This window comes from Gobius niger, assembly GCF_951799975.1.
Source record: "Gobius niger genome assembly, chromosome: 8".
NCBI lineage: Eukaryota > Metazoa > Chordata > Actinopteri > Gobiiformes > Gobiidae > Gobius > Gobius niger.
Genome location: NC_136859.1, coordinates 19407982 through 19432333, shown reverse-complemented (window position 1 = coordinate 19432333; position 24352 = coordinate 19407982). Strand labels below are relative to the sequence as shown.

The 24352-nt window shown below is 39.6% G+C and overlaps 2 protein-coding genes across 2 annotated transcripts in view; one reads left to right on the top strand and one right to left on the bottom strand.

Moving 5' to 3' along the window:
- The window catches only part of eomesb (eomesodermin homolog b), a 383568-nt gene that overhangs the window by 329198 nt on the left and 30018 nt on the right, over positions 1 to 24352 (bottom strand). The window lies entirely within an intron of this gene.
- On the top strand, positions 14057 to 24290 carry LOC306966483 (protein lifeguard 1). The gene is made up of 10 exons (XM_079561252.1): positions 14057 to 14174; positions 14936 to 15095; positions 15441 to 15519; positions 16433 to 16486; positions 17135 to 17225; positions 17327 to 17364; positions 18815 to 18902; positions 22459 to 22548; positions 22930 to 22977; positions 24105 to 24290. The coding sequence occupies exons 1-10, from the start codon at positions 14091 to 14093 to the stop codon at positions 24255 to 24257; spliced, it is 885 nt and encodes a 294-aa protein (XP_079417378.1). The 5' UTR covers positions 14057 to 14090; the 3' UTR covers positions 24258 to 24290.

Sequence of the window (24352 nt, the reverse complement as noted above, 5' to 3'; positions counted from 1 at the left end):
AATTGCAGCCACAGTGCAGTGTCTGTACACGCCCCTGCATTTGTGAACTGGCTAGTTAGCAGCCAGTGACTCACTATAAATACCACAAACCTAATTATCTTGACTCACCAAATGGTCCAAAAATGTCAAAACATTCACATTGAGTAAAGGCGTCAATTAATTAAGCTTCCTGGTTACACTTTGTCATAATAACCCTGGTTAAGTTTATTTATAAGTGTACCCTTTTTCAGGGCAAAAATCTTTCCAGCACTAACTTAATAATATAAGGCTAATTGGAGAGTGCATGTCTGAAATGCCTTAAAAACTGCCACGCTGCTTTGAACAATGGTCAGCGATACTTGATGAAAGTGGATTTATTCTGCACGAAAAGAGCTGGAATTTAATTTAGTGACTCAGATGTGCGTGCATGGTTGTGAATGTGCAATCCGTTCTTACTATGTTAACACCGCGCAGATGTCCAAAAGATAAATTGAAGTCATGCAAGCTGGATTTTTGAGCAGATTTTACACTAGTCTTAAATGTTTGATATGGATGTTTTTCCATCTTTGTACCCCATGTAGCATCCTCAGCTCCCATTGACATACTGTGTGTTCATGTGTGTGTGTGTGTACTTGTACAGACCCACAAAGTGAGGACATGAATGAGACCACCAGAGCGAGAACATTTTTAAAAAGTGAGGACATTTTGGGTGGCCCTCACTTCTTTGAAGGACTGTTTAGGGTCACAGTTTGAGTAATACATCATGTCTGTGAGTGTCCTCACTAAGATAGCAGTACAAGATTGTGTGTCTATATAGATAGATAGGTAGGTAGGTAGGTAGATAGATAGATAGATGATCATGGGTCTCATGCATGTAAACAAGCCACACCGGATAATTTCCATCCGTCGTCCCCCAGGCGCACTCACAAACACACTCACATTCATCCTGGCCTATTGTACATGTTTTTAGTGGTCGGGGAAACCTGGAGTGCCCGGAGGAAACCTACGCAGACACGGGGAGAACATGCAAACTCCACACAGAAAGGCACATCCCTGGTGGGAATTGAACCCGGACCTTCTAGCTGTGAAGCACGAGCACTAACTGCAGTGCTACCGTGCCGCCCAATGTACTTGTGGTGCATCAACAGCATTGCTGTGGAGTCAATTTACATCACAAATTAAATGAATTTACTGCAGGTAGTATAAATTGCAGTAATGAAGTGCTCAGTGTTGTAAAGTCAGACTCTAATGAGGACAAATTCAGCTGCAGTTTGGAGTTTTCTGCTTCAGTAATGTATTAAATCAACTATGGATAACAATCATTTATTCACTTAATTATGACCACCGAGTCTGGATGCAGCTGTGCCTTTTGTATCATGCTCATTTACAAAACAAGATTACAGTCCAGTCCTACACTATTACAATGCTCTGTTGTAATAGTGTAATAGTGCAGAATGCTCTGTTTATTCTACTGATGGATTTGAAGAAGTAGTGTGAGCAGCTGTCGTAGGTAAAGCAAGGGCAATATGACACAAACAAGTTGTTGTTTTTTCTCTTCACGCTGGTCAATAACATTTTTTGAGTAAAAATATTTGTTTTTATTCATGTGATAGATGCTTTAAAATGAACCTAGGAAAAGGCTGATTGAGAGAAGGCAGACTTTCTTTTAGGAACATTGCAGTCACCCCTGGATTCAGACCTTAACGCTCTACTTGTTAGCTGAGCGCGCAGCTGTACATTTGTTTTTAAAGGGGATGGGGCATTAAGGATTTTATGTACAAATGCACTATGCTTACTTGTAGTTGATAGTAGTGATTAAGGCTGCTGCACATTCGGAGGAACTCTGTGAGCTGAACCTTAGTTCGAAGCCTTTTGGATGAGAGGCGAAATGTTCGCAACTTCACCTACAGAGTACAGAAGATGACTCAGGAACCTTCATTGAACATGTGTTAGTAGTTTATTCTGCAAGTTCTTAAGAGCTGTGCTTTCACACTATATATTAGTATAAAAGTATTGAGAGAATTAAATTGGAGATTCAAATCTATATTTTAAAATGTTCATTTGACCTTGGGGGCTGAAGTAAAATGTCAGGTAAGTAATTTTTACTGAAATTGTCTGTCTGAAACATAATATCTGTCAGTCAGTGTTAGACAGACAGATATGAAGAAAAAACCTGCACATTGCAACTGAGGTCATTATTTACCATCTCAAGCTGGGCCCCTCAGTTCTGGTCTCCTATCACCCATACATCCTGTCGAAACTGTGTATCCACCGCTTGCAGGGCTGTAAATTAAAAATGAAGAGGCGTCTTGTGGCACAAACCTCCAAGTCCTGCACTGAGACCGACAAAAAAATGGCATTTTCAATTTTCCAAATAAACCGCTGTGTGTCCGGGGCAGCTGTAATTCACGAGTGTTGGAGGGACATGATGACGACTACATCTGTGCCTCTCCACTGACACCGGAGTACTTCCTATCTGATCCGCAGTCCCCAAAGCCCCAAAGAGCAGCGCACCAGCCTGACAAAACAGAGCTGTCAGACCATGTTCTCGTCCAGGGACTGGGACACACTCCGGATGACTGTCTGTCCTTCTGCATGTACGTCTATGTCTTTTTCTGAATACCCCCGCGTTTGCATGTCCTTCAGTCCAATTTTCTGTCTTAAGTGTGTAACCAGTGTAGCTGTAAGATTCTATCTAATATTGATAGGCCAATGTGTGCGACATGACATGTTTAGACAAAGGGAACTTATCTCTTATCATCTGATTGTTGTTGTCTTTCATGTGCCTGTCAAAGTTAGTCCTGTGAGTGTGTTAGTGTTAGCTGTTTTGAATGAATGAACGAAGGAATTGAACTTTATTGTCTGTTCATTACAGCAGAAATGTGTCTTTCAACACTACACCATTCAGTAAAACACAGAAAAATATTATCAAAGACAAAAAAAAACCCATCAAAATACAGGACTGTGACATTATTACCAAAACATAAGTAAAATTAGCAGTCAGAGCTGTGTGGTTGAAAAAAGATTGTTTTCCATTTTTGAGCCAGTATAACAAAAACACCAGAAAACAAAATAACTTACCTAATTTTCACCAAAACATATTTATGTTATTCATTATCTATAAGGGGAAAATGAAAACTCAACATCATCTGCAACTTATCATTATGCAGCTTTTTAAGTAAAATAAAGAAAAAATTATATTTGTGTGTATTTGACCTTGTAGTGACCCAGCGGCTGTATGAGTGGTCAGCATGGAGCCTTTACTTTAGATCACAGCGGTCTCTACAACGCTCCAGGATCAATTGTTTGGAAGGTTTTCACTGCAGATGGATCCTCTCACCAGAAACCCCTCCAAACAATTGATCCTGGAGCGTTGTAGAGACCGCTGTGATCTAAAGTAAAGGCTCCATGCTGATCACTCAAACATCTGCTGGGTCACTACAAGGTCAAATACGCACAAATATCAACTTTTTCTTTGCATAAAAAGTTTCATAACGCACCTTTAAAGTAGCAGTCATTTAATTTTCTGTCTTTTTTCCCCTCATTTTATTCAAATGCTAGAAAGATTTATTACAACCATAATGTGACCATAGTTAAGTTTTTCTTCACATTTTCTAACTCCAAAGTGTTCACTGTTGTATAATGCATCGCCTGTTGGATTGATGTGTGGGCGTAAGACGAAAGTCTATCTCGGGTGTGTCAAAGCAGCCTCTTTTTGTCAAAGTGGGCAAGAAAAGTGATCTTACAGACTCTGAAAAGTAAATGATTATAACTCGTAAAAAGCTGGTGATTGGGATGAAACTGTCTGGAAAGTCCAAGAGGTTTTGCTCTGAGCCACTGTCAGAAACATGTCAAGACTGATTCAGTAAGATCATTTAATTTAATGGCTGAGATTACCTTAACTCTGAATGGACCAGGATAGAGCGGTCCGTGTCTAGGTCTGTTTTGGGATGAGCAAGTTGGACCATTACAGGTTGAACTTGGACTTAAACTCAGCCTCCAAACCCACTGCCAGGTTTCAACAGACACACTCCTCAAGCAGTGGTACGGGATGAATCTGCATCTTTCCAAAAAAAACGTGATTTCATGCAGGACAATGCTCCAGCTCACACGTTAGACGTTACTCCACTGCATGTCAAGGTCAGGTTAAAGGTGAAATAATAATGACCTTTGACCCTTCTCAGCTGACCTAAACCCAAGTGAGGTCTGCTGGGTGACACTTAAAAGGCAGATTTCCAAAACAAAACAACATCCTTCGCTGAAAGGTGTGTGGAGGCAGGAATAGCTATTATGAAGAAATCAAGAAACTGACAGATTCCACAACATTTGTACTTGAAAGTGGTATCGAAAAGTAAAGTGGGTGAATTAGACAATACGTTCGGCTAAAGTCAGATTTTCACCCCAAAAAGAGAGATAAAACTTGGCCTTTAACCTCTTACCCCCCACATTAACCGATCGCTTTGTCTCCAGTTCGACTTTACCCAATTGAAGCTTCTTGAATGGAGAGCAACAGTGTAACGCCTCATTTGATAGAAAACTGATTGTAACTTTTTTTGTTGCGTTGTTGGTGCAGTTTTGTCAAACTTTGTAAGCGTTTTTGCTTTTGTCATGTTCTTGTAGCTCTTTTGTCACGCAATGTTTTTTGTCGCTATTTTGACGCTTTCATATTTGGGTGAAGCCAAACTGGAGAAAATGTGCTTGCTTCACGTGGGGGTTAAGAGGTTAACTTTCATGAATATGAGGTTCATTCATATTATGGACTGACCCAGACCACTGTTCAATTTTACATATAATTTTGGCAAGACAGGTACTAAAAGGCACCAAAAAAGTGGACAACATTTACTCCACGAGTTGTTCAGTGTCAGCTGCAGATGTCATGAAGCCACAGCTCTGCCCCAAGTGCAAACTAATAAAAGGGTGGCATTGAATCCGCACCAATGGTGCCTCTAACCCACTGCTAATCGCTCACTCATACCACAGTCATACACAAGCAAGCTGGCTGAAGTATCTTGCTCCAAAAGGACATAACGTCAGCCTGCACCAGTCTGAGCCATAATTCGAACCGCTGACCTTTTGATCCGGGGACTCGTGTTCTAACCACTGAGCCACTGTCGATCCATCTGTCCTGTCATGTTGCCCGACATTGATCTGCACGTGTCCTCAGCCTCGCGCTCGGTCTTGTTTGTCCTGCTCTGACGCCATCACCACTCGCCCCCCTCCTCCTCCCACACCCTGCCTCCCACCCTTCAGTCCACCCCCTCCCACACACAAACTGATTGGTCTGTCAACACAGGCCTGGATTTCCACTGCCTGCTCAAATGTGACACTTGTTTGTTTTGCGGACAATTCAAATCCTCCCCAAATCTCACGACTAGGTGAGGCTGCGGCTCATCGGATGCGTATATGTGTAAATGGAAATGTTTACTGACGGCTTAATCACACCAGAACAGACTGAGAATTCAGAATATACGTTGGTCTGATCATTTGAGTGAAATGATCATCGTGAATAGAGAATACAACTGTTCATACTATCCAGTGAGGGAGGAGTTAAGGAAGTGAAAGTGCCGATATTGATAGTAGTCGTAGAGTAAAGGTTGTTGTACATATAACAGGAGTAGTAGCAGTAATTGTGGTTGTAGCATTTGTTTAAAATCTAGCATAATTCTCAACCCAAAAAAGTGTCACCATAGTTGCCCAGAGCAGTAAGAAATAATGAGACTGTGTTGATCAATTTAGTCAGTGTTGGGGGGTAACGTATTGCAAAAGTAACGTGTTACAAAAATACAGTATATTACTTTTTAAGTAACTAAGGAATATAACATCAATGGAACTCCCCCCAAATAAAATTCAGCATGGCAAATGAAGTTGGACACTGGTGTATAAAATCTGCAGTGTAGCTAATGTCATCAAAACAAAACACATGAGAATGGGGAAAGCCAAAGAAAGGAAACCTTTGACTGTGCTTTTGTTCATTGGCATTATTACGATTTTTTTCATTTATATTTTGCCAAAAGTAAGTGATGCCAGTAACTAATTACTTAGTAACGGATTGCTTTTTTCAGTAGCTAGTAATCTAACACACTACTATTTCCAAGCAAGTAATCAGATTTAAGCTACTTTTCCAAATCACTGTGAGCTACTATTTTGTCATTTTCCTTTGGAAAAAATACATTCCATTTTGCATCTTGGCGAGTGACATAACAAAATGTGACAAGTCATGTTTTCAGCCTAAAAACACTAACATTGGTCGTGGAGAGATGGAAATACGTCAATTTTCTGAGTCTGCGTCAGCTTTGTTCATGTTACTGTTAAAATGCAATTCCAATAAATTGAGTGTTGGTAAAAGAGTTTGTCATTAGTGTGTTGTGACGGTGGAGATGTTGCTGAATGTAACTAATAAAGTATCTTGTAATCTATTATTGTAATTGTAATAATTTAGTTACTTTTTAAAAAAAGTAATCAGTAAAGTAACTAAGTTACTATTCAATCAGTTTTATATTATTTACTTTTTCAAGCACTCTGTGGCAGCACTGCTCAGGTGTAACTCAAGGTAGTGTAACTCAGCTACATTTTTTAAACAGTAATATAATAGAAACATATTACATTTTAAAAGCTCTAACTACTAATATGTAATATACTACAATATATACAGTTCCTCTCGAAAGTATTCATACACCTTGAACTTTTGCACATTTTGTCATGTTTACAACCCTAAACATGAAGATTTTATTTTGATTTTTTAACTGAACGTTCACACACAAGTAACCGACAACTGTGAAGTGAAAGCAAAATGATACATGATTCCGTTATTTTTCAAAAAATAGAAAAGTGAAAAGTGGGGCTTGCATAAGTATTCATACAGCATTTTCTAAGTGCATTAAATTGCCTTTGTAACATTCATAATGACTCCAGAATGTTCACACCTTGGCCTAACCATTAAATAGAGGCCACCTGTGTGTAATCTACTCTCAGTATAATTTCAGCTGTTCTTTTAGGCCCTCAGAGCTATGGTCGGAGTGTATCGGTCTCTAAACACCATCATGAAGGCCAAGGAGCACCAGAGAGGTCAGGGATAAAGCTGTGGAGAAGTTTAAAGGAGCGTTAAGTTACACAAAGATTTCCCAAGATTTAAACATCTCATGGAGCACTGTTCAATCCATCATTCAGAAATGGAAAGAGTGTAGCCCCACTGCCAACTTACCAAGACACAGTCGCCCATCTAAAATATTAGATCAAACAAAGAGAGTGGTAAGAAATACAACCAAGTGCCCCAAGATAACGCTGGAGGATCTGTGAAGTCCTGCCGCTGAGCTGGAGGAATCTGTACATGGGACAACTATAAGTCGTATCTACACAAATCTGGCCTTCATGAACGAGTGGAAGAAGAAAGCCATTATTGAAAGGAGGCCATAAGAAATCCCGTTTGAAGTTTGCTAGAAGTCATATGGAGGACACAGCTCCATGTGGAAGAAGGAGCTTTGGTCAGATGAGCCAAAAATTAAACTTTGACACTGCTCATGGTCCTGAGTGCACCATCCCCAGTGTCAAATATGGGGGGGGGGGGGGCATCATGCTGTGAGGCTGCTTTTCCTCAGCGGGGACTGGGGAGATTGTGAGAATAGTTGGGAAGATGGATGGAGCCAATTACAGAGACATTTTGGAGGAAAACCTGCTGGAGTCAGCAAGAGAACTGAGGCTGGGGCGGAGATTCACCTTCCAGCAGGACAATGACCCTAAACACAAAGATAAATCTACAATGGAATGGTTCAATAAAAACATATTAATGTGTTAGAATGGCCCAGTCAAAGTCCTGACCTAAATCCTTTTGAAAATCTGTGGAATAATCTGAAAACTGCTGTTTACAAACATTCTCCTTCTTATTTGAGAGCTTGGGTTGGTTTGTAAAGAGGAATGGGCTAAAATGTCAGTCTCTACATGTGCAAATCTTGTAGAGTCAGACCCCAAGACTTGCTGCTGTTATTGCAGTAAAAGGGGGTTCCACAAAGTATTCATTCATGCTGTATGAATACTTATGCACACCCCTCTTTTCAGTTTTCTATTTTTTGAAAAATAACAGAATCATGTATCATTTCACTTTCACTTCACAGTTGTCTGTTTCTTGTGTGTTAACGTTCAGTAAAAAAAATCAAAATAAAATCTTTATGTCTAGGGTTGTAAACATGACAAAATGTGCAAAAGTTCAAGATGTATGAATACTAACGAGAGGCACTGTATATACAATAAATATATCACAAATTTTGCAATTGACTTTGTTAGAAGAGGTAATGGAAATAGTCATTTCAGTAGCCTGCCTTATCTCCATTGTGTGGTTATTTGCCAATTAAGAACCAACAAAGAGTAGCCTATACTGTCGTGCTCAATGCAAAATTTGACCTATTCATTCCACAGGTTTTGCTGAAATGAGAAAACCTTATGTTGTTTTGCAGCATCTCTGTTACTGTTCATAACCACATATCCGTATCTCGGTGCATTTGCCATGCATAGGCAGATGAGGCAGGTGAAAGAAATGACAGGTTTGATCCTGCTGTTAAATTGAACAGCTAGCCAGTTTAGGAGGCTCTCAGGGGGATTTGGCGCGCTTGGCTGGACAGGGAAGTGGCGGAGACTGAAGCAAAACCAAATCAGTGCAATTAAAAACACATGCGAAGGAGACTAGTGCCCCCCAGTGGCTCTTGGCGGTACTGCCCCTCTCATTTTGCTCTTGTGAAACGCTTGAGTACACTATCTCACCTTAGGAAGAGAGAAAAAAAAACCTCTGGCTGTGAAGTGCAATGATCCAGGGCAGATTCATATTTTAACAGCAGTATCCCTCGCAGCCTCACCTTTAATTGCGTATAATTGTTCATAAATCATTGCTGAGAACGTTGTTGCCTATGAATGAGGGGAAGAGCTCCACTGGCTGCTCAGGCGGGACTGCAGAAAGCCTTTTATTTTTATTTAATTGCTCCATATGTGAAAATAACCTCTTTAAATGTCGTATTACATAGCTTAATGTCTGCTAGTGTGGTTTAATCAAGCGTTATCAAAGGCTTGAGAAATGGAAATTAGTGTGCTGCTAGAGCTGTAACATATTTATCCTTGACTAGTGCGACGTTCACGGGTGAGGACTTGAACACTTCCTTTGAGGGCCGATTCTCCATGGAGCAGCTCTAAGACTGTATTGACCTACATTACCGCCTGTATTTACAGTATGTCTTATGTGACATTATTTCCCTCATAGAGAGGAGCGGATACCCATAATCCATGTGTGCATAATGATGACATCACTCATCCCTCTTCTTCTGTCCGGGTGGTTTCCTTGGGCAATTACCTGCTATTGCCGTGTAACCGAGCAGTGTCAGGTACAGAGACTGACTGATGGGGACTCACAGAGTGGCCAATGGAAAGTGAAAGTGCTGTAGTCATACAAGGAGAGGGTATTTTGAATGTAATATCGATATCACCCTAAACAGACTTAATCTGATCACGTCACAGTGCTCAGTGCTCAAATTGCCTCCACTGTTGTCTAACACTAAACTAGTCAATACAGCTAGTTCTACCATCAAAGTTTTGTGTGTGTGCCTTTAAATGTTCACCCTAAAAGTACTGCTCAAGGCCTAGAAACCCCCACCCCCATTGTTGCGAACCTCGTCTGCACCTCCGGCGCTGCAGTTTCTGGTGTTAAAGGAATAGGCCGCCGTTTTTGCGTACTGAGATATGTTCTTACCTTAGCTTAGACGAGTTGATGCGTACCTGTCTGGTCTTTATGCGTGCCCTCAGTCACGCAAACAGAGCACAGACGGTGTTTCTCCTCTTTGGATCCAAACGGAGGTGAAGTTCGAAGCGACCAAGCTCTTCCATGTTTCCCCGATTTAAATACGGTTCCATGAGTAGGTACACGATCCAAGTATAGTTACACAAAATGAAACATGTCGATTTTTTCTTTTAATTTCATGCCCGTTTGGCCCCATAGAGGAGAGGAGGAGAGGTTTTTGCGAATAGCAGACAAGTAGCTAATGTAAGAACTTATCTCAGTATTGAAAAAACGGTGGCCTATTCCTTTAAACAAGCCAACACAACATGGGGTCTCCTACACGCTTTTAGGCAAAATATCCAAGCATTATGACGGCTCATTTTGATGTGAGCTGTTCTTTTTGTGGAGATCATCAAGAGACTATACAACACCTCTTTTGGAAATGTTCTTACTGAAAATATTTCTGGAAATACTTCTGCAGCTTCATAATTGGAAATCTATTCAAGGACTTCATCATGAAATGAGTTTTGTTTCTTCAGAAAGCAGAGCAATCCATGTTTGAATGTTTTTTTTTGTTTTTTTTGTGCAAATATTGTATAACTTTTCTTCCTATTAGTTGAAAATGAAGATGATATGCAAATTGTTATAGTATTTACATCAGTTAATACATCAGTAGATACACAATATTGTATTATTTCCAGTATGATTTTAATGACATTAATTAACCACACAGACTACCTTTATTTGTCTTACATGCGTTGTAGTTTAATGGAAATGCCGTCCACTCCGGCTTTGCTTATGGTTCTCAAATCAACACGCCAAAACCAGAAACTGTCTCTGCCGCAAAGCATTATGGGGAGAGAGGTTAAAAAAAAGAGGGTAAAAAGAGGGTAAAAATTAGACAAACACTGCAAAGACGGCTTGCTTTTGGCTAGTGCTAATAATAAGCCCTGTTTTCAGTCATAATAATGCAAGCTTTAATCATCCATTCACAAGTTAAATGAAAGCGCTGCACATATTTCATTGCACTTCACGAAATGATATGATATATGCATTTGACTTTAAACAGGGCGCTGTCCTGGTCCACTGCCCCTCCTCCTGAGATGTTCAGTGCTAATGGGCTGAGACTTGAGTGAGGGATGGCCCAGCTCAAGACTCTGCAGCTGCTCGGGGCTCCGGCTATGGGACATCAGTTACAATTATTACCATTCCTTATCACACAGGTTTGTTAAAAGTACTTTTTGTTAAACTTTTAATTTAGACCTAATGCCATTTTATTTGGGGGGGAAAAAGTCCTTTAATTGTGGAAAATGGTGTACAACTATTACTCACTATTAAATACAAGGTCTTAGATGCATTTCAGTGGCTACAAAGTCACTACTACTGTCTATTGTTATTCTACAAGTCTATAGATACCTCTCCTACTACATTACCAGAGTAAACGTTTTTTTTTCACCTTTTGAAAGTGGGAACATTTTGATATTTCAGCAAGAACATTTCCATTCAATACCCAATATGATTCTTTCTTACAGTTAATAATTATAAGCCATTATCAAAATTGCGGATATCAAATTTTATACCACCTGCAGAAGAAATACTATTATATGGCGACCTCAGCGCCCTGACAAAGTGGCTGCTCGCTTTGGTTTAATGGCATATTATGAACTTGATCTAAATTCTCCATTGAGCCTAATGAGCATGACTTCCTCATCCCCGTGGCCTCAGCACGGTGTCTATGGCAGCGCTGATAGCAGGTAGACTTTGCCCTGAAGACACACAACAGGAAGTCCGGCCAATTCCTGTCACCACCACCGCCGCTGCTGCTGAAGTGGTAAGACACATTTATCTATCCAAACTGATCGGTTTAAGTGAGTGATTTACAAATGCCGAAACATTCAAAATTAGGTTGCTTTTTGGAGATGTTCGCTTTTGCGCATAGAGTCTATGTAAAGCAATAAACAAATCATATTCAAATGTTTCTTCTTGTTTAAGTATTTGTTGGGCATCAGACTGGACTGGCAACTCGTTCTGTCACTGAAAATGCAGTTACTGAACAAGATTACTTTGGTTATTCGGACTAGGCCTTTATTGCTATTAGAATTACAGTGTTGTTGAATCCACAGAATGAATACTGGGTTTGACTCGACTCGCTGTCTCTCATTTCAATTTTGACTTTTAGGCATATCCAGACCTGAACATTGAAAGTGCTCAGTTTCTGCGGGTACACTATTTATTGATGCTTGTTCTGCACAATATAACGCCTAAATAAGGTGTCACATCATCCATATCGCAAGAAACCACGGTACATCACAATATCACAGAGGTCCTTCATCTGAATGAGATTTACTCACACACACCCTGAAACAAAAGACAGAGGGCAACTTAAACATGCAAAAATTCTGTTTCAGCCTCATTTTAGGATTAGGTTTAAAAAAAATATTTTTCAATTTGCAGATTTTCGTCTGAATTTAATTATACTGTGGGCAGTAGACTGGTAAAAATGTAGCAATAATATTTTTGTTGCAATATTCAAGAGCGCTAAAACAGAGGTGGGTAAAGTAGCCAAAATATGTCAATCAAGTATATCAATCAATCAATAAATTCCTGTACTGTGAGTCCTGAGGGTAACACTTTATTTTACACTACCCTTGATACATTGTACCTGCCACATTAATGTAATGTGCTATATAACAATGTGTAATAACGTGTACCTATGCAGTACATACACAATGGAATAATGTGTATTAGTCGTTTGGAGGAACATAATGTAATACATAAAACTCTAACCCAAACCTTAAGCCCTAACCCTAAGGTTTTTATGTCCCATTACATTATGTACCTCCTAAGTACTAATACACATAATTCCATTCTGTATGTACTGCATAGGTACAAGTTATTACAGAGCACCTTGCATTGTACTAAATATAGTTTGGTACAATGTATCAAGGTAGTGTAAAATAAAGTGTTGCCAAATTCGGAAACAAGAATTACATTTTTTACTCACTGTCACTGGTTACTATTTATTTTAGTCAAGTAAGAGTACAGATTCAAGTAGAAGTAAAAAGTTCTGTAGAAAACCCTACTTGCAAAAGTACAATTTCTTCAAAAAGTTACTTAAAGGCATACTGCGTAACATTTTGGAGTATACTGTTGTCATCAGTGCAAAACATGCTCCCACTGACCATCTCAACACAGAAAATGCTATTACTGCAGTGGGTAATCAAAGAATGGATTTGGATGAGAACCTAACCTGTTTAAATCTCAAATTCTACTGACATCTCCATGGAGACGAGCTGGAGACATATCTTCTCCCGGTAAAGTTGCAGTCATGTCTTAGAGCAAAGTCACATGTTTGTTTGTGCATTTATGAGGTTTCTTTCAATGATGAAAATATCTGTCATGAAATAAATGCTTGTTATTCATTCATTCATATTATCGGGTAAAAGCTACACGGTGTGCCTTTAAGCACATGTACTTGAGTAAAGGTCACTGAATACTACCCACCTCTGCTAACTAATAACTAACTTAGCTGTGGCATTAAATGCAAAGCCCCATGTGTGCAAATAGAAAGAAGGCAGTGCATCACTGTGCATATAATTACACTTGGGTACGAGAAGACCTCTACCAATGTCCTTCTCTCACCTTCTTCTGCCACTGTAATGTGAACCCTATGTAAATGCACATTCAAAGTGGGCCTTTGTTTGAAGCTCTAATAGACTTATCCAGACGGCCGTGGATCTATCGCTGTCAGAATCTAATCTATTATGCATTGCTGATATTGGGGGCAGTGTATGTTGGTGAATCTGTGTATACTGTAGATATTACTCCTGAAGCTTTACTGAACCGAGCATCCGCACTGTAAACTCCTCTGACATTAACTGCGGCCCCTTATCAAACAGAATCAGCTTTTTGTCTGAGTAATTGGACCATTATGGAGGTAGTTTTAATTATTAATGTTTGGGATTGTGATGTCCAAGCCAATATATGATTCCCCTGTCTGTACTTTGTTTCAGCTAAACCCCACGCTATACTGTCTGTGTGCCCTTGTAGCGGGCAACTGCATTTCCTTTGAGATCAATTAGCCAAAACCTATTTGGCTATTAAATATACATACTACCCTATTAAATGGGGGCTTAAGGAAATAATTATGGATGTTAGTCACGGCCTGGCTTTCAGTGTTTGCACGATGCATCATTTTGTAATTACGTACATTTATTTTTTTACTTTGCAGATTTATCAGCATTGATTAGAGTCCCAACGGGCGCACTGAGCCACAGATATGACCTTAAAAACGTTTGCATGTTTGTTCTCCGTGTTCTTGCAGGGTTGATGAAAAGCTCTGCCTGTAAAGCTGAAAATGGACAAGGCTAACGGAGCAAACCCCCCTCCGTACAACTTCCAGGACTATGGGCAGAATAATTACACAGGCATGAGCTATCAGGTTGGTTGTTAGTACATTTTAATTTGCCTCGAAGTAGGAAGGAGGGGGAAAAAATGCTACTTATTTTTCATGCGTTCATTTGTGTCCGACTGACTGCAGAGCATGGGTCAAAATCATACTGGCACATTATTTAACAACTAAAATATATGTATATTTTTTTAATTATAATTTTGGGTCATTATCAGTGCCGCACAAAAGGACACCCACAAATTGACCCTATTAGAATTACGGCCATAACTGTGATTTTTAACTTTGTAACATTTTGACAAATTGCCGCTGCCAGCCCACACGGCTTACTAATTGACCGTGTTAAGTGAAGAAAAAAGGTCTTGTTCTCTCTGCAAATTTAAACTTCCTTTTGCAGGCACAATGCGGCTCTCAGTCTTTAAAAAATTTCAATATTTTATTCACGGGTTGTTAAATGTTTTATTGTTTACAAGAAGAAATTACCATCTTAAACCACCATAAATAATACTGATTTTGATTGTCTTTATTTCATATTGTCACTATGGATTTTTATTACATCCCAGTCTTTCCTGACTTTCTGATACTTTGAGATGTACGATCACAGTGGTTCTCAAATCAGGCCTAAAGGACGCTCAAACTGGACTAAACTGGGTGTAAATGAGGTCTAAACCATGAAAATAAATAAATAAAATTGAATAAAATTGAATAAAATCTAAAATCCCAGATGGCCACCAGTAGAAACCAGTACAGTTTGAGAACCTCTGTACTAAAGAGCTGTTTTCTTGTTGGAGCAGGTGGGTAAAGGAAACATCTCAGTGGTGTCTGCTCCCGGCCCATGCGACAACACAGTTCACCCAGAGGTCCCAACATCCACCGCAGTGGACTTCACCCCTCCCCCCGATTACTCTTACGGTCAAGAGGACGCCGTGTTCAGCGACGGCAACATCCGAAGAGGTGAGTACATGGCCATATCGCAGAAACAGAAAGAAGAAGAAAAATAGTTGTGTTTGCTTGAGTTAAACAGCTGTTGCTTCCTCGTTTGCTCAGCAAGCACTTCTTGGAATTGAATTGAAATAGAGCTTGTTCCCTTTGCCTCAGTTCTGCACCTTTTCACACAAAATGAATTGTTTGAAGGAAATGCGGCTTGGCTGTGTTTTTAAATGTGCCGCTTGTCTTCACTGCATCGTTCCTGTTTGGCAGCCTGTCTGTTTTAGTTCTCCTCTCTTTGTTCGTTGTTTTTTTCTGTTGTCGAGATTCTCCTTCTCATGAGCCCAACCCTCTTTGTCTTTTTGTGAACAGGATTCATAAGGAAAGTGTACCTTATCTTGATGCTTCAGCTGCTTTTGACTGTGGGAATTATCTGTGCTTTTCTTTATTGGTAAGTCACAAAGTGGAAAAGAAAACCGATGGATCAGTCAATCTACATTCTTGCCAAGGGATTGTACCAACGTAGTAAATAATCGGCCATACATTTTTATCGCTTATGGCATTGTTTCAATACGATGCTGCAAGGTCAAACGATACAAAAGATCTTGTACTGCGGATGGGAGAGTGTGACCGATGCGTAAAGCCTTCCCCAGCACATCCCAAAGATTATCAATGGGGTAAAGATCTGGACTCTGTCGTGGCCAATGCATGTGTGAAAACAAGAGAGAAAGGGAAGAAGAAATCCATTGTAGCAGGAAGGAAATCCAGGAATACATTAGACTTATCCATGACAAAAAACCCAACCCCAAAACATAAAACGAAAACAATGTCTAAACAGAACTTAAAAGATATATCAACCCCCCACGTTACAAGGATCAACAAGGACTAAGCCTGGTGAAACATGGCCTCAATGAAACCCAAGACTGAGTAAAGTCATTACAGTCCAGGTCATATCCCCAGGAAGATAATGCTTAAAGAGCACTCCATGGAAATGAAATTACTACTTGAACAGTCCTGAATACCCAGCGAAGAAGTTTGTGTGTCAAACTTGATGATCTCACAACATGGCACTCTGCCCCCATTCAGCCTCATTTCACCGCAAATGTCAGCTGGGAAAAGCTGCTCAACAAAACAAAGCAATCTCTACCTTGTAACATTTCGCTGCTGGAACTCTTTGAAAGCTTTATACGTTTTGTATAATGGATGTGCTCCTACACCACTACAGTAATTTCCTTTCATAAATTGTATTGGTCTCCCCAGTGCACTATGCTCTGTCTTCTGTTAATATTTAATACAGTCATTGTACAACTGCTCTCAGAAAGATGACATCTCTATTAAGGAATGTGTGTTTCTCCTCGCACCAGGCCGGCTCTGAATACTTGGACACGGGACCACTACTGGTTTTCTTACTCCATGATGTAAGTGTCATATATAAGAAAATGTATATTTACCTTTTTCTATCTAGGGTTGTCAACATGCATTTTCCACCTCGCCTGCTGTAAACTTTGCACTAATATGGAAAGCATCAGCACGTCTCTCTTCATTCATTTAAGAGACAATGAGTTATTTTATTGCAAGAGAAATGATTAAACTCTTAACTAATGATTTATTAACTCTACTCATCTACTCATCTCGCACACTCATTATAACCGGCCATCATGTTTCTTTGATATCATAAAACCAGCAAATGGACAGTCCTCATTGACCCATTTAAGTTAATCTATGACAGGTGAGTCTGAACAACTAACTACCTTTGAGAGAACTAGATTTGATGTGGGCTCATTATGAGAGATGAGAAAGGACAGGTTTTAACTGTGGTGCTTTTAACAAAATAACTTTTGTTTGAATCAAAAGAGCAGAAGTTAATCCCAAAGTCAAATTCATGGTTTAAAACCAGACCTTTTCTCACAAAAAAATGGCCCATCACAAATGAGAAACTGGGGTTACAACGCTGGGCATCAATATTACACCGTCTGAATTCCTGTACCGGGCTGTGTGCAGCTTGTTGATGTTTACAGCCTGTTTATTTGCTATTTACGACTCGCTGTATATTGCGTGTGAAATAGGGCGGTGGTGATGGTGCTTGTGGTGGCCTTATCCTGCTGTGACAACCTCCGCCGTCAAGTCCCTCTCAATTTCATCGCCCTGGGCTTGTTTGTGAGTACACAGGCAGTCGCAGTAGCAGCCAGCCAGACTCCCCTCTCCTCCTCCTCCTCTCCCGGCTGTATTTGCCGTGAATCTCTCTGTTTATGTCGCAGACGGTGGCGGAGGGCTTGATGCTCGGAGCGGTGGCCGCGTGAGTGTTTGTTTTCATCCCCACCTGAGGCTCTCTCTCGTTTGCACAATAAACCTTGACCCCGTTCAGATCAATGTGTAAGACGGTATCATTGTGGGTTCATCAAATTCTAAACCAGATGGAGGTATATTATTTGATTATAGCTACTACTACTACAATAGCACGACAAATTGCTATTAAAGTTGAACAATACTTACCCCAGCTATAAATGCTGCTGTTATTATTGACAGTTACATAAACATTGTCTGGTCTAGCATTTGATATGAGACAAAAACAATTAGGAATGGCTCTCAGAATAAAGTTATGACAGTTGTAAATGTATAAATTACTACAGTGATTTCAGAAAGTGATTATCCTACCTGTACATACTGAGAACAGAACTTTAAAACGTTTAGGAAAAAATGAAAAAAAAAAAACACAATTTCAGCCTTATTCCTAACCACTGCAGACACATTTCATTCCTCTCATACATAGTTGTGCTGTTTTTTTAATCATCTTGGGTAAATTGATATCATTACCAGGGCTGGGTACCGTATGGTATCGGTATGGTGTCGGAAAAAATGTTTAGGTACTACCAGCATCGAAAAAATAAAAGTATTGATAGCAGGTACCGATGAAAAAAATCGTATCTCTTTAGATCCAAGTTTTTATGCTGTTGGTCCAGGGACAGCATTAAAGGAAGTGACTTGGTTGTTTCAGCTCAAATAAATTATTTTTTCCCTATTATTATTATTATTTTTTTAGGTTTATTTTTATCCCTATTTTTTTTATATATTTTTTTGCCAAATGTTTGCCTAATTTTCCCAATATTTTCCCCACATTTTTTTTGGTTATTGCCCCATTTTTTCTCATTTTCACAATTTATTCCTCTAATTTTTGCCTATTTGTTTTATTACCAATATTTTCTTTATTTCCCCCCTTAATTTTTCAAATTCCCCCTATTTCCCCCCTATTTTATCCCAATTTTGCCTCATTACACCCCCCCACACCCACACACATATATTTTCCTTATTTATGCCACAATTCCTCCCAATTTTCCACCATTTTCCCCCAAATGATTACCCGGATTACTCTGCAAATTCATCAGGTTCATCTCCAAATATTATTGTTCTATTTCCTGGTTCTAGATGACAAATATTTTAGTGTAGAATCGAAAAAAGAAATCGTCCAGGTATCGGCATCGAAAACCAAGTATCGTTTAAGTAGTGGTATCGGAAAAAAATGTGACAATACCCAGCCCTAATCATTACCCATGATGCTGAAGGGCACAGTCTCTGTAAAAGCCCGAATGTATTTTTTTTCTCATAGAAAATTTCCAGCATTGGACTTCCATATCGTAATAGATACACTGAACCTACTGTGTTCAGAGGCAGCTTAGTGTCATACGATATGTCAGTCTGATATTAAGCAGTGTCATGACCGCCGTGTCCCTGCTCTCTCTTCGCTGCAGGTACTTCGACGCTGAGGCTGTCCTGTGGGCCATATTGGCGACAGCGCTGGTGTCCTTGGCTTTAAGTCTGTTTGCCTTCCAGTCTAAGGTGAGATCTGTTGCCGCTCTGAGCCCCATTTGCAGGGCTGCCACAAGTGAAATTTCATAAAGCGCCGCGACTTTGAGGTGCAGCTAGCGGTAAATGCCCATATACTAAGCCGTGTTTCCTGTGCACTCAGAGGAACGGAGTTAAGCTCGTGGCTGCTGTTTGCTTGGCAGGTATTGGAGAGGTTTAAAAGGTTGCAAAGGGGAAGCTGATCAGTTCTTTTTGTCTTCCAATAATATGGACTTGGAATGAGCTACTTTAATGGAAAAAAAGAGCTTTGTCTGCATTTCACATCGAACTGCACGACATTCTTCTCAACACATCAAGCGTTTCAATCAACACCATAGTGTTTGTAGTTTTCCTGAAAGTTGTCTGCTTTTTGATATTTTCTTCATTTCTAAGGTTAAAGCCGAGCCACATAACATGTCACCAAATAAATAGAATAAATAAACATTATTTTTTTATTCTGGGTGTCTCATTGTGAAAAACATTTTGGACAATTTGCTTAATGTCTCTCCCCTTTCACTCCCTTTAACCCCAGTGTAACAAATGCATTAGGTCCTGCTTTATACTGTAAGTTAACCCTTTGCAAAATAGCATTGTTGTTATTCTGTTGATAATTATTGTTAGTATCACTGACTCGTTTGGTTATGTTTTGAGTCATTTGCTTTTATGACTTGGCAGCATACAGTGGCGAGAAAAGTACGTACACCGTTTGGAATTTCTCACATTTCTGCCTAAATTGGTCCCTAACTGTGGTCTGATCTTCATCAAAATCACAGGAATTATTAAACAGTGTCTGCTTAAACTAATACCACCCAAACATTTACATTTTATCATATTTTTATTGGCCAAAACATGTACACATTCACAGGAGAGGGAGGAATAAGTAAGTACACCGCCTGAATCTCGTTGAACTGCAGCAGTTTTGTAAAGATTCATCCTGATCGTTGTGAGCGTCTGATGTGCAACTACAGAAAAGCTGTTATTTCTGCAAAAGAAGGGTCAGCCAGCTATTTAAACAAGGGATCACTTACTTATTCCATGCATGTTGTGAATGTCTCAGGTTTTTCTGCAAAATATCTTGATAAACTTGTGAATTAATTTTTCCACTAATGATAGCACGTTGTCCAGGGTTTTGATGTTGATGTGCTGTTCCATTTGTCCTCGACACATGACGTTGTGTGTTCCTCCCAAACTATTCATCTTTGGTTTGCAAAAGAGCACTCGGATGCTCCACAGTACTAGTGGAAAAATGCTGTAAACTGTTGGACCCAAAGTTGAATAGTTTGGGAATAGCAAGATATTTTGCAGAAAAACCTGAGACATTCACAACATGCATGGAATAAGTAAGTCAACCCCTGTATTAAATAGCTGCTGATCCTTCTTTTATGGCAATAACTGCTTTTCTGTAGTTGCAGATTAGACGTTCACAACCATCAGGATGAATTTTGGAAAATGCCTCTTTACAAAACTGCTGCAGTTCAGCGAGATTCAAGTGGTGTACCTACTTATTCCATGCTCTCCTGTGAATGTTTACATGTTATGGCCAATAAAAATCAGATCAAATGTAAATGTTTGGGTGGTATTAGTTTAAGCATACACTGTTTAATCATTTCTGTGATTTTGATGAATATCAGACCACATTTAATGACCAAGTTAGGCAGACGTGTGAGAAATTCCAAACAGTGTACTTACTTTTTCTCACCACTGTATAACCTGGAATGTTCCGCAGTGCGGCTTTAGGTTTACATGAGTCTTTTTGCATGTTACATTTGGAAGATTACGGATATGATTTAGAATGAATATATACGGAAAAGCAGGGGAAGGATTATTTGAAGAGTAGTAGTAATGAAAGAGATCACAGAGGAGATTTATGATAGTCTTGAAAAAGGTCAGTTAAGGTATACTGTAGTGTCCCCCATAGGGAAATTTGTTCTCTGCTTTGGACTCATCCTTCACTGTCACTGGGGCATTGGACTAACTCTGCACAGCACCTGGGGATAACAAGAAAACCAGCCAGGGGCTGGTGAATTTAGCCTGTTGTGCATGTTTTAGATGCACAAGGGATTGTGGAGCACCTGGATGTGACCTACAAAAATGCAAGAGAAAATTGAAGACCACAGGTAACCAAAAAACAAGGTTTGCCAATAAAACAAATTGGCTGATTTAAGACGAGAGCATGGAGAAAAAAAGGCATAGATACGAGCATAGAAACACACAAACGTTTCTCAACAAAAATAGTTTTGTGGGTGTTCCTCTAAATCTATTGGATAATTAGCAATAGTTTAAAGTCGGGTCCTTGTTTTCAGTGCAGTTCCATAATTTCCTGTTTATTTCATTGTTATTCCCTGGGTCTTTTTATGCGTGCTGTGTGGTTTACAACCTCGTTGACATTTTAATATCAAGAGACTTGGAGAAGCTGCCTCTGGAGTGGCTCACAAAGAACTTTCAAGTTCACAAACAAACAATTGTTCCCAGAACATTATTGGCCCCTATTAAAAGACTCTTATGCCAGGTGGAGGAAGAATTAGCACATTTATAGCACTGCAGTTGAAGGCAGGTTAAAGATTACACCGTGTTACTATAGGACTGTGTTGATTTCATTGACTAAAATATTTAAATATACATTTTAGTCAAAGTAATATTTTTTGTTGACAATTAAATCTAATTTAGTTAAACTATGTCTAAAACCTCCAAATATTTTTTGTTGATTAATAAACACAAATTAAAATGAAAAGAAGGGACTGAAAATATTTAAACTTCCAGGTCAGTGCTTTGTCCATGTGGGAGAAATTACTTGAAGCAGTAAATAAATATGTTGACTAAATTAAATTTAGATTTTGTTGACTTAATTTTTATGAAAATTAAATTACAAAATTACATGTTTGTCAAATATTTAAAACTAAACAAAAAACATGATCAAGATGAACACTTCCATAGAACTGGCCTGCATTTTCTTCCTAGCTCAGTAATCTACAAGGACCAGTACGTGGCAACTGAGAGTTTTTAGATGAAAAGGTCAAATTGGCCAAAAGGTTAAAGCATGTCTTCATGGTTGGGAGTCATATGAGATTTACCTTGACCATACCTCTATTTTCATAGCAACTTTGTTCTGTGAAGAAAACATCACATCCCATGATGGGTTTTTTTTATCTTCTTCTGTTGAATGAAGTGGTTTTGTATTTATACCACAACAAGTGCTTGCATATACTGTATCTTATATGATACTAAGCTAGTCTGTGTCTCTGATTTAAATGTCACCCAGACACATTGCATGGAATGTTAAACTCATCGGTCAGGATTAGTGATTCCCTGATCGTAGCTGCCATGCGTTTGGTGCCGAAGTGAAAAGGGCAGAGGAGCCACCAGGACAGCCTCCCAGCCTGCGTGTGTCAGCCACATCCTGTCTATTAATTATCCACAAATCATTGTATCCATGCTCATTAGTTTCTTCTTGTAACTTACATGTTAAACTGCAATGTGTCTTCATAACATTCTAATTTACTGCACAGGTAAGGCACAGACGTCAAATGTAATTGTCTCTTTTCTTCACCAGTGGGACTTCACCATGTTAAATGGATGTCTGTGGGTGCTACTGTGGACCCTCTTGTCCTTTTGTCTACTGTGTGCAATCCTCCGATCACAGGTAAGTGAAAAAGGCATGTGCATACTGTACACGTGTTTATGATGAGTATTTTTCAAAATAGTTGCAGTATAGTTCAAAAGATGTGAGCAGTGCTTCAGTATATGAAGAGTGTGTGCTCAGCAGAAAGCTTTCAGGATTCCTAAATCACACTGAAACATATACCACGCCACCATCAATAGGCAACATACAGTCTCTAGTACTATTGTAAACTAACTAGTACATACAATACTAGAGTAGTGAAGTACAAAACAAACATCTGCAAATGGAAGCTAGGAGTAATTTTAATCCAGATGTGAACAAATGATTTCCAATTCAAAAGATAATGATTTAGGCCTAAACGACCGAATGAACATCTTACGTTTGTGCTTACTGTTCCTGCAGTATGCCTACATTGCGTATGCCTGCCTGGGGACACTTGTATTTTCTTTGGTAAGTACACAATATGTTTTACTTCGTTTTGGGCTCAACATGACCTTTTTAAGTAGCTACATCTTCATCAGTGAGTGTGGTGGGACCTGTGATGTGCCGCAGTGGCAGCCTGAGCAGTTAGTGTAAAGACAGACACTGATGTCCTGTGCCCTTTCATTTCCATTATGCAGCGATTAACAGCAGTGGGCTTCATTTTCACAGCCACCTCTCTGCATGCCTCTGGCATTGGCACCAAATGTTGTGACCCGACCAGTCAGCTAGTGGAACGAAGTGCAACAGCACACTGGGCCCAACACATGACGCTGCTCCTCTCAACCACACTCTTTTATTCTGGAATTTAATGGGTGAATCTGTGTATTGTGTGAAGAGTTTTAGTATGAAATAAAAATATATGTATATAAGTATAGATTACATTTTTTTTTTTTTTTAAAGTAGCCAGATGTAATAAGTTGGATACACAGGTCAGAGCCATCACACTGGAGGCCTCAGGTAAGAACCAAAAAGGAATTAAGGAATGCATAAGGGCATAAGTCAATTCATTGGGGGGAAAAAAAGATTTGGGATAGCCCAGATGACGATGTCATAACCTTGGTTTATCCTTGGGTGCAATTCCAAGATGCCTGAAGGTGCAGGTTCATTGGTTCAAACAATTATACGCAAGTATAAAAAAGATGGAAATGTCTAGCCATCATGCAGAGAAAGAAGGTGGCTTCTGTGTCCCCGAGATGAACTTGCTGTGGTCTGAAATGTGACCAAAAACGTTCACAAAAAGTCTGACTGACACTTTTGTATCTTGTGCCATGCACAGCGAAGCATTGGTTCAATGGGAGCAACATCAGGCCCATTTTGTCATTTGGATCAGTCACAATGTGCTCTTTCTGTCACAAGCACTTTGTATTTTATTAATAATCTCCAATTTTATCTTCACCAGTCACTTCATTTGAGATCACTGTTAGGTGATAGTTTAGTTGTACGCTCTCATTAGTTTCTATTCTTACAATCCCGATTGCAAAAGTGTGTCACACACCTTGAGGTATATTCTTCCCATCATACAGCACCTGTAAGGCGCTCATCACACTCTTCAAATTATTTTGTGTGGTTTAACCCTGATGTGTTTGTGTCTGCAGTACCTGGTGTTTGACACTCAGCTGATTGTTGGAGGGAAACACCGGAAGTATGAGGTGTCTCCAGAGGAATATGTGTTTGCGGCTCTGAACCTGTATCTGGACATAGTGACCCTGTTCCTGCTTTTGCTGCAGCTCATCGGCCTGTGTCGCTGACTCCTCAATGACACGTTCAAACTGTGCATAGTGCAAACAGCAGTGTCGGCATTCGTCCCTGCACGTCTGTACAGGATCAACTGTAACACAACCCA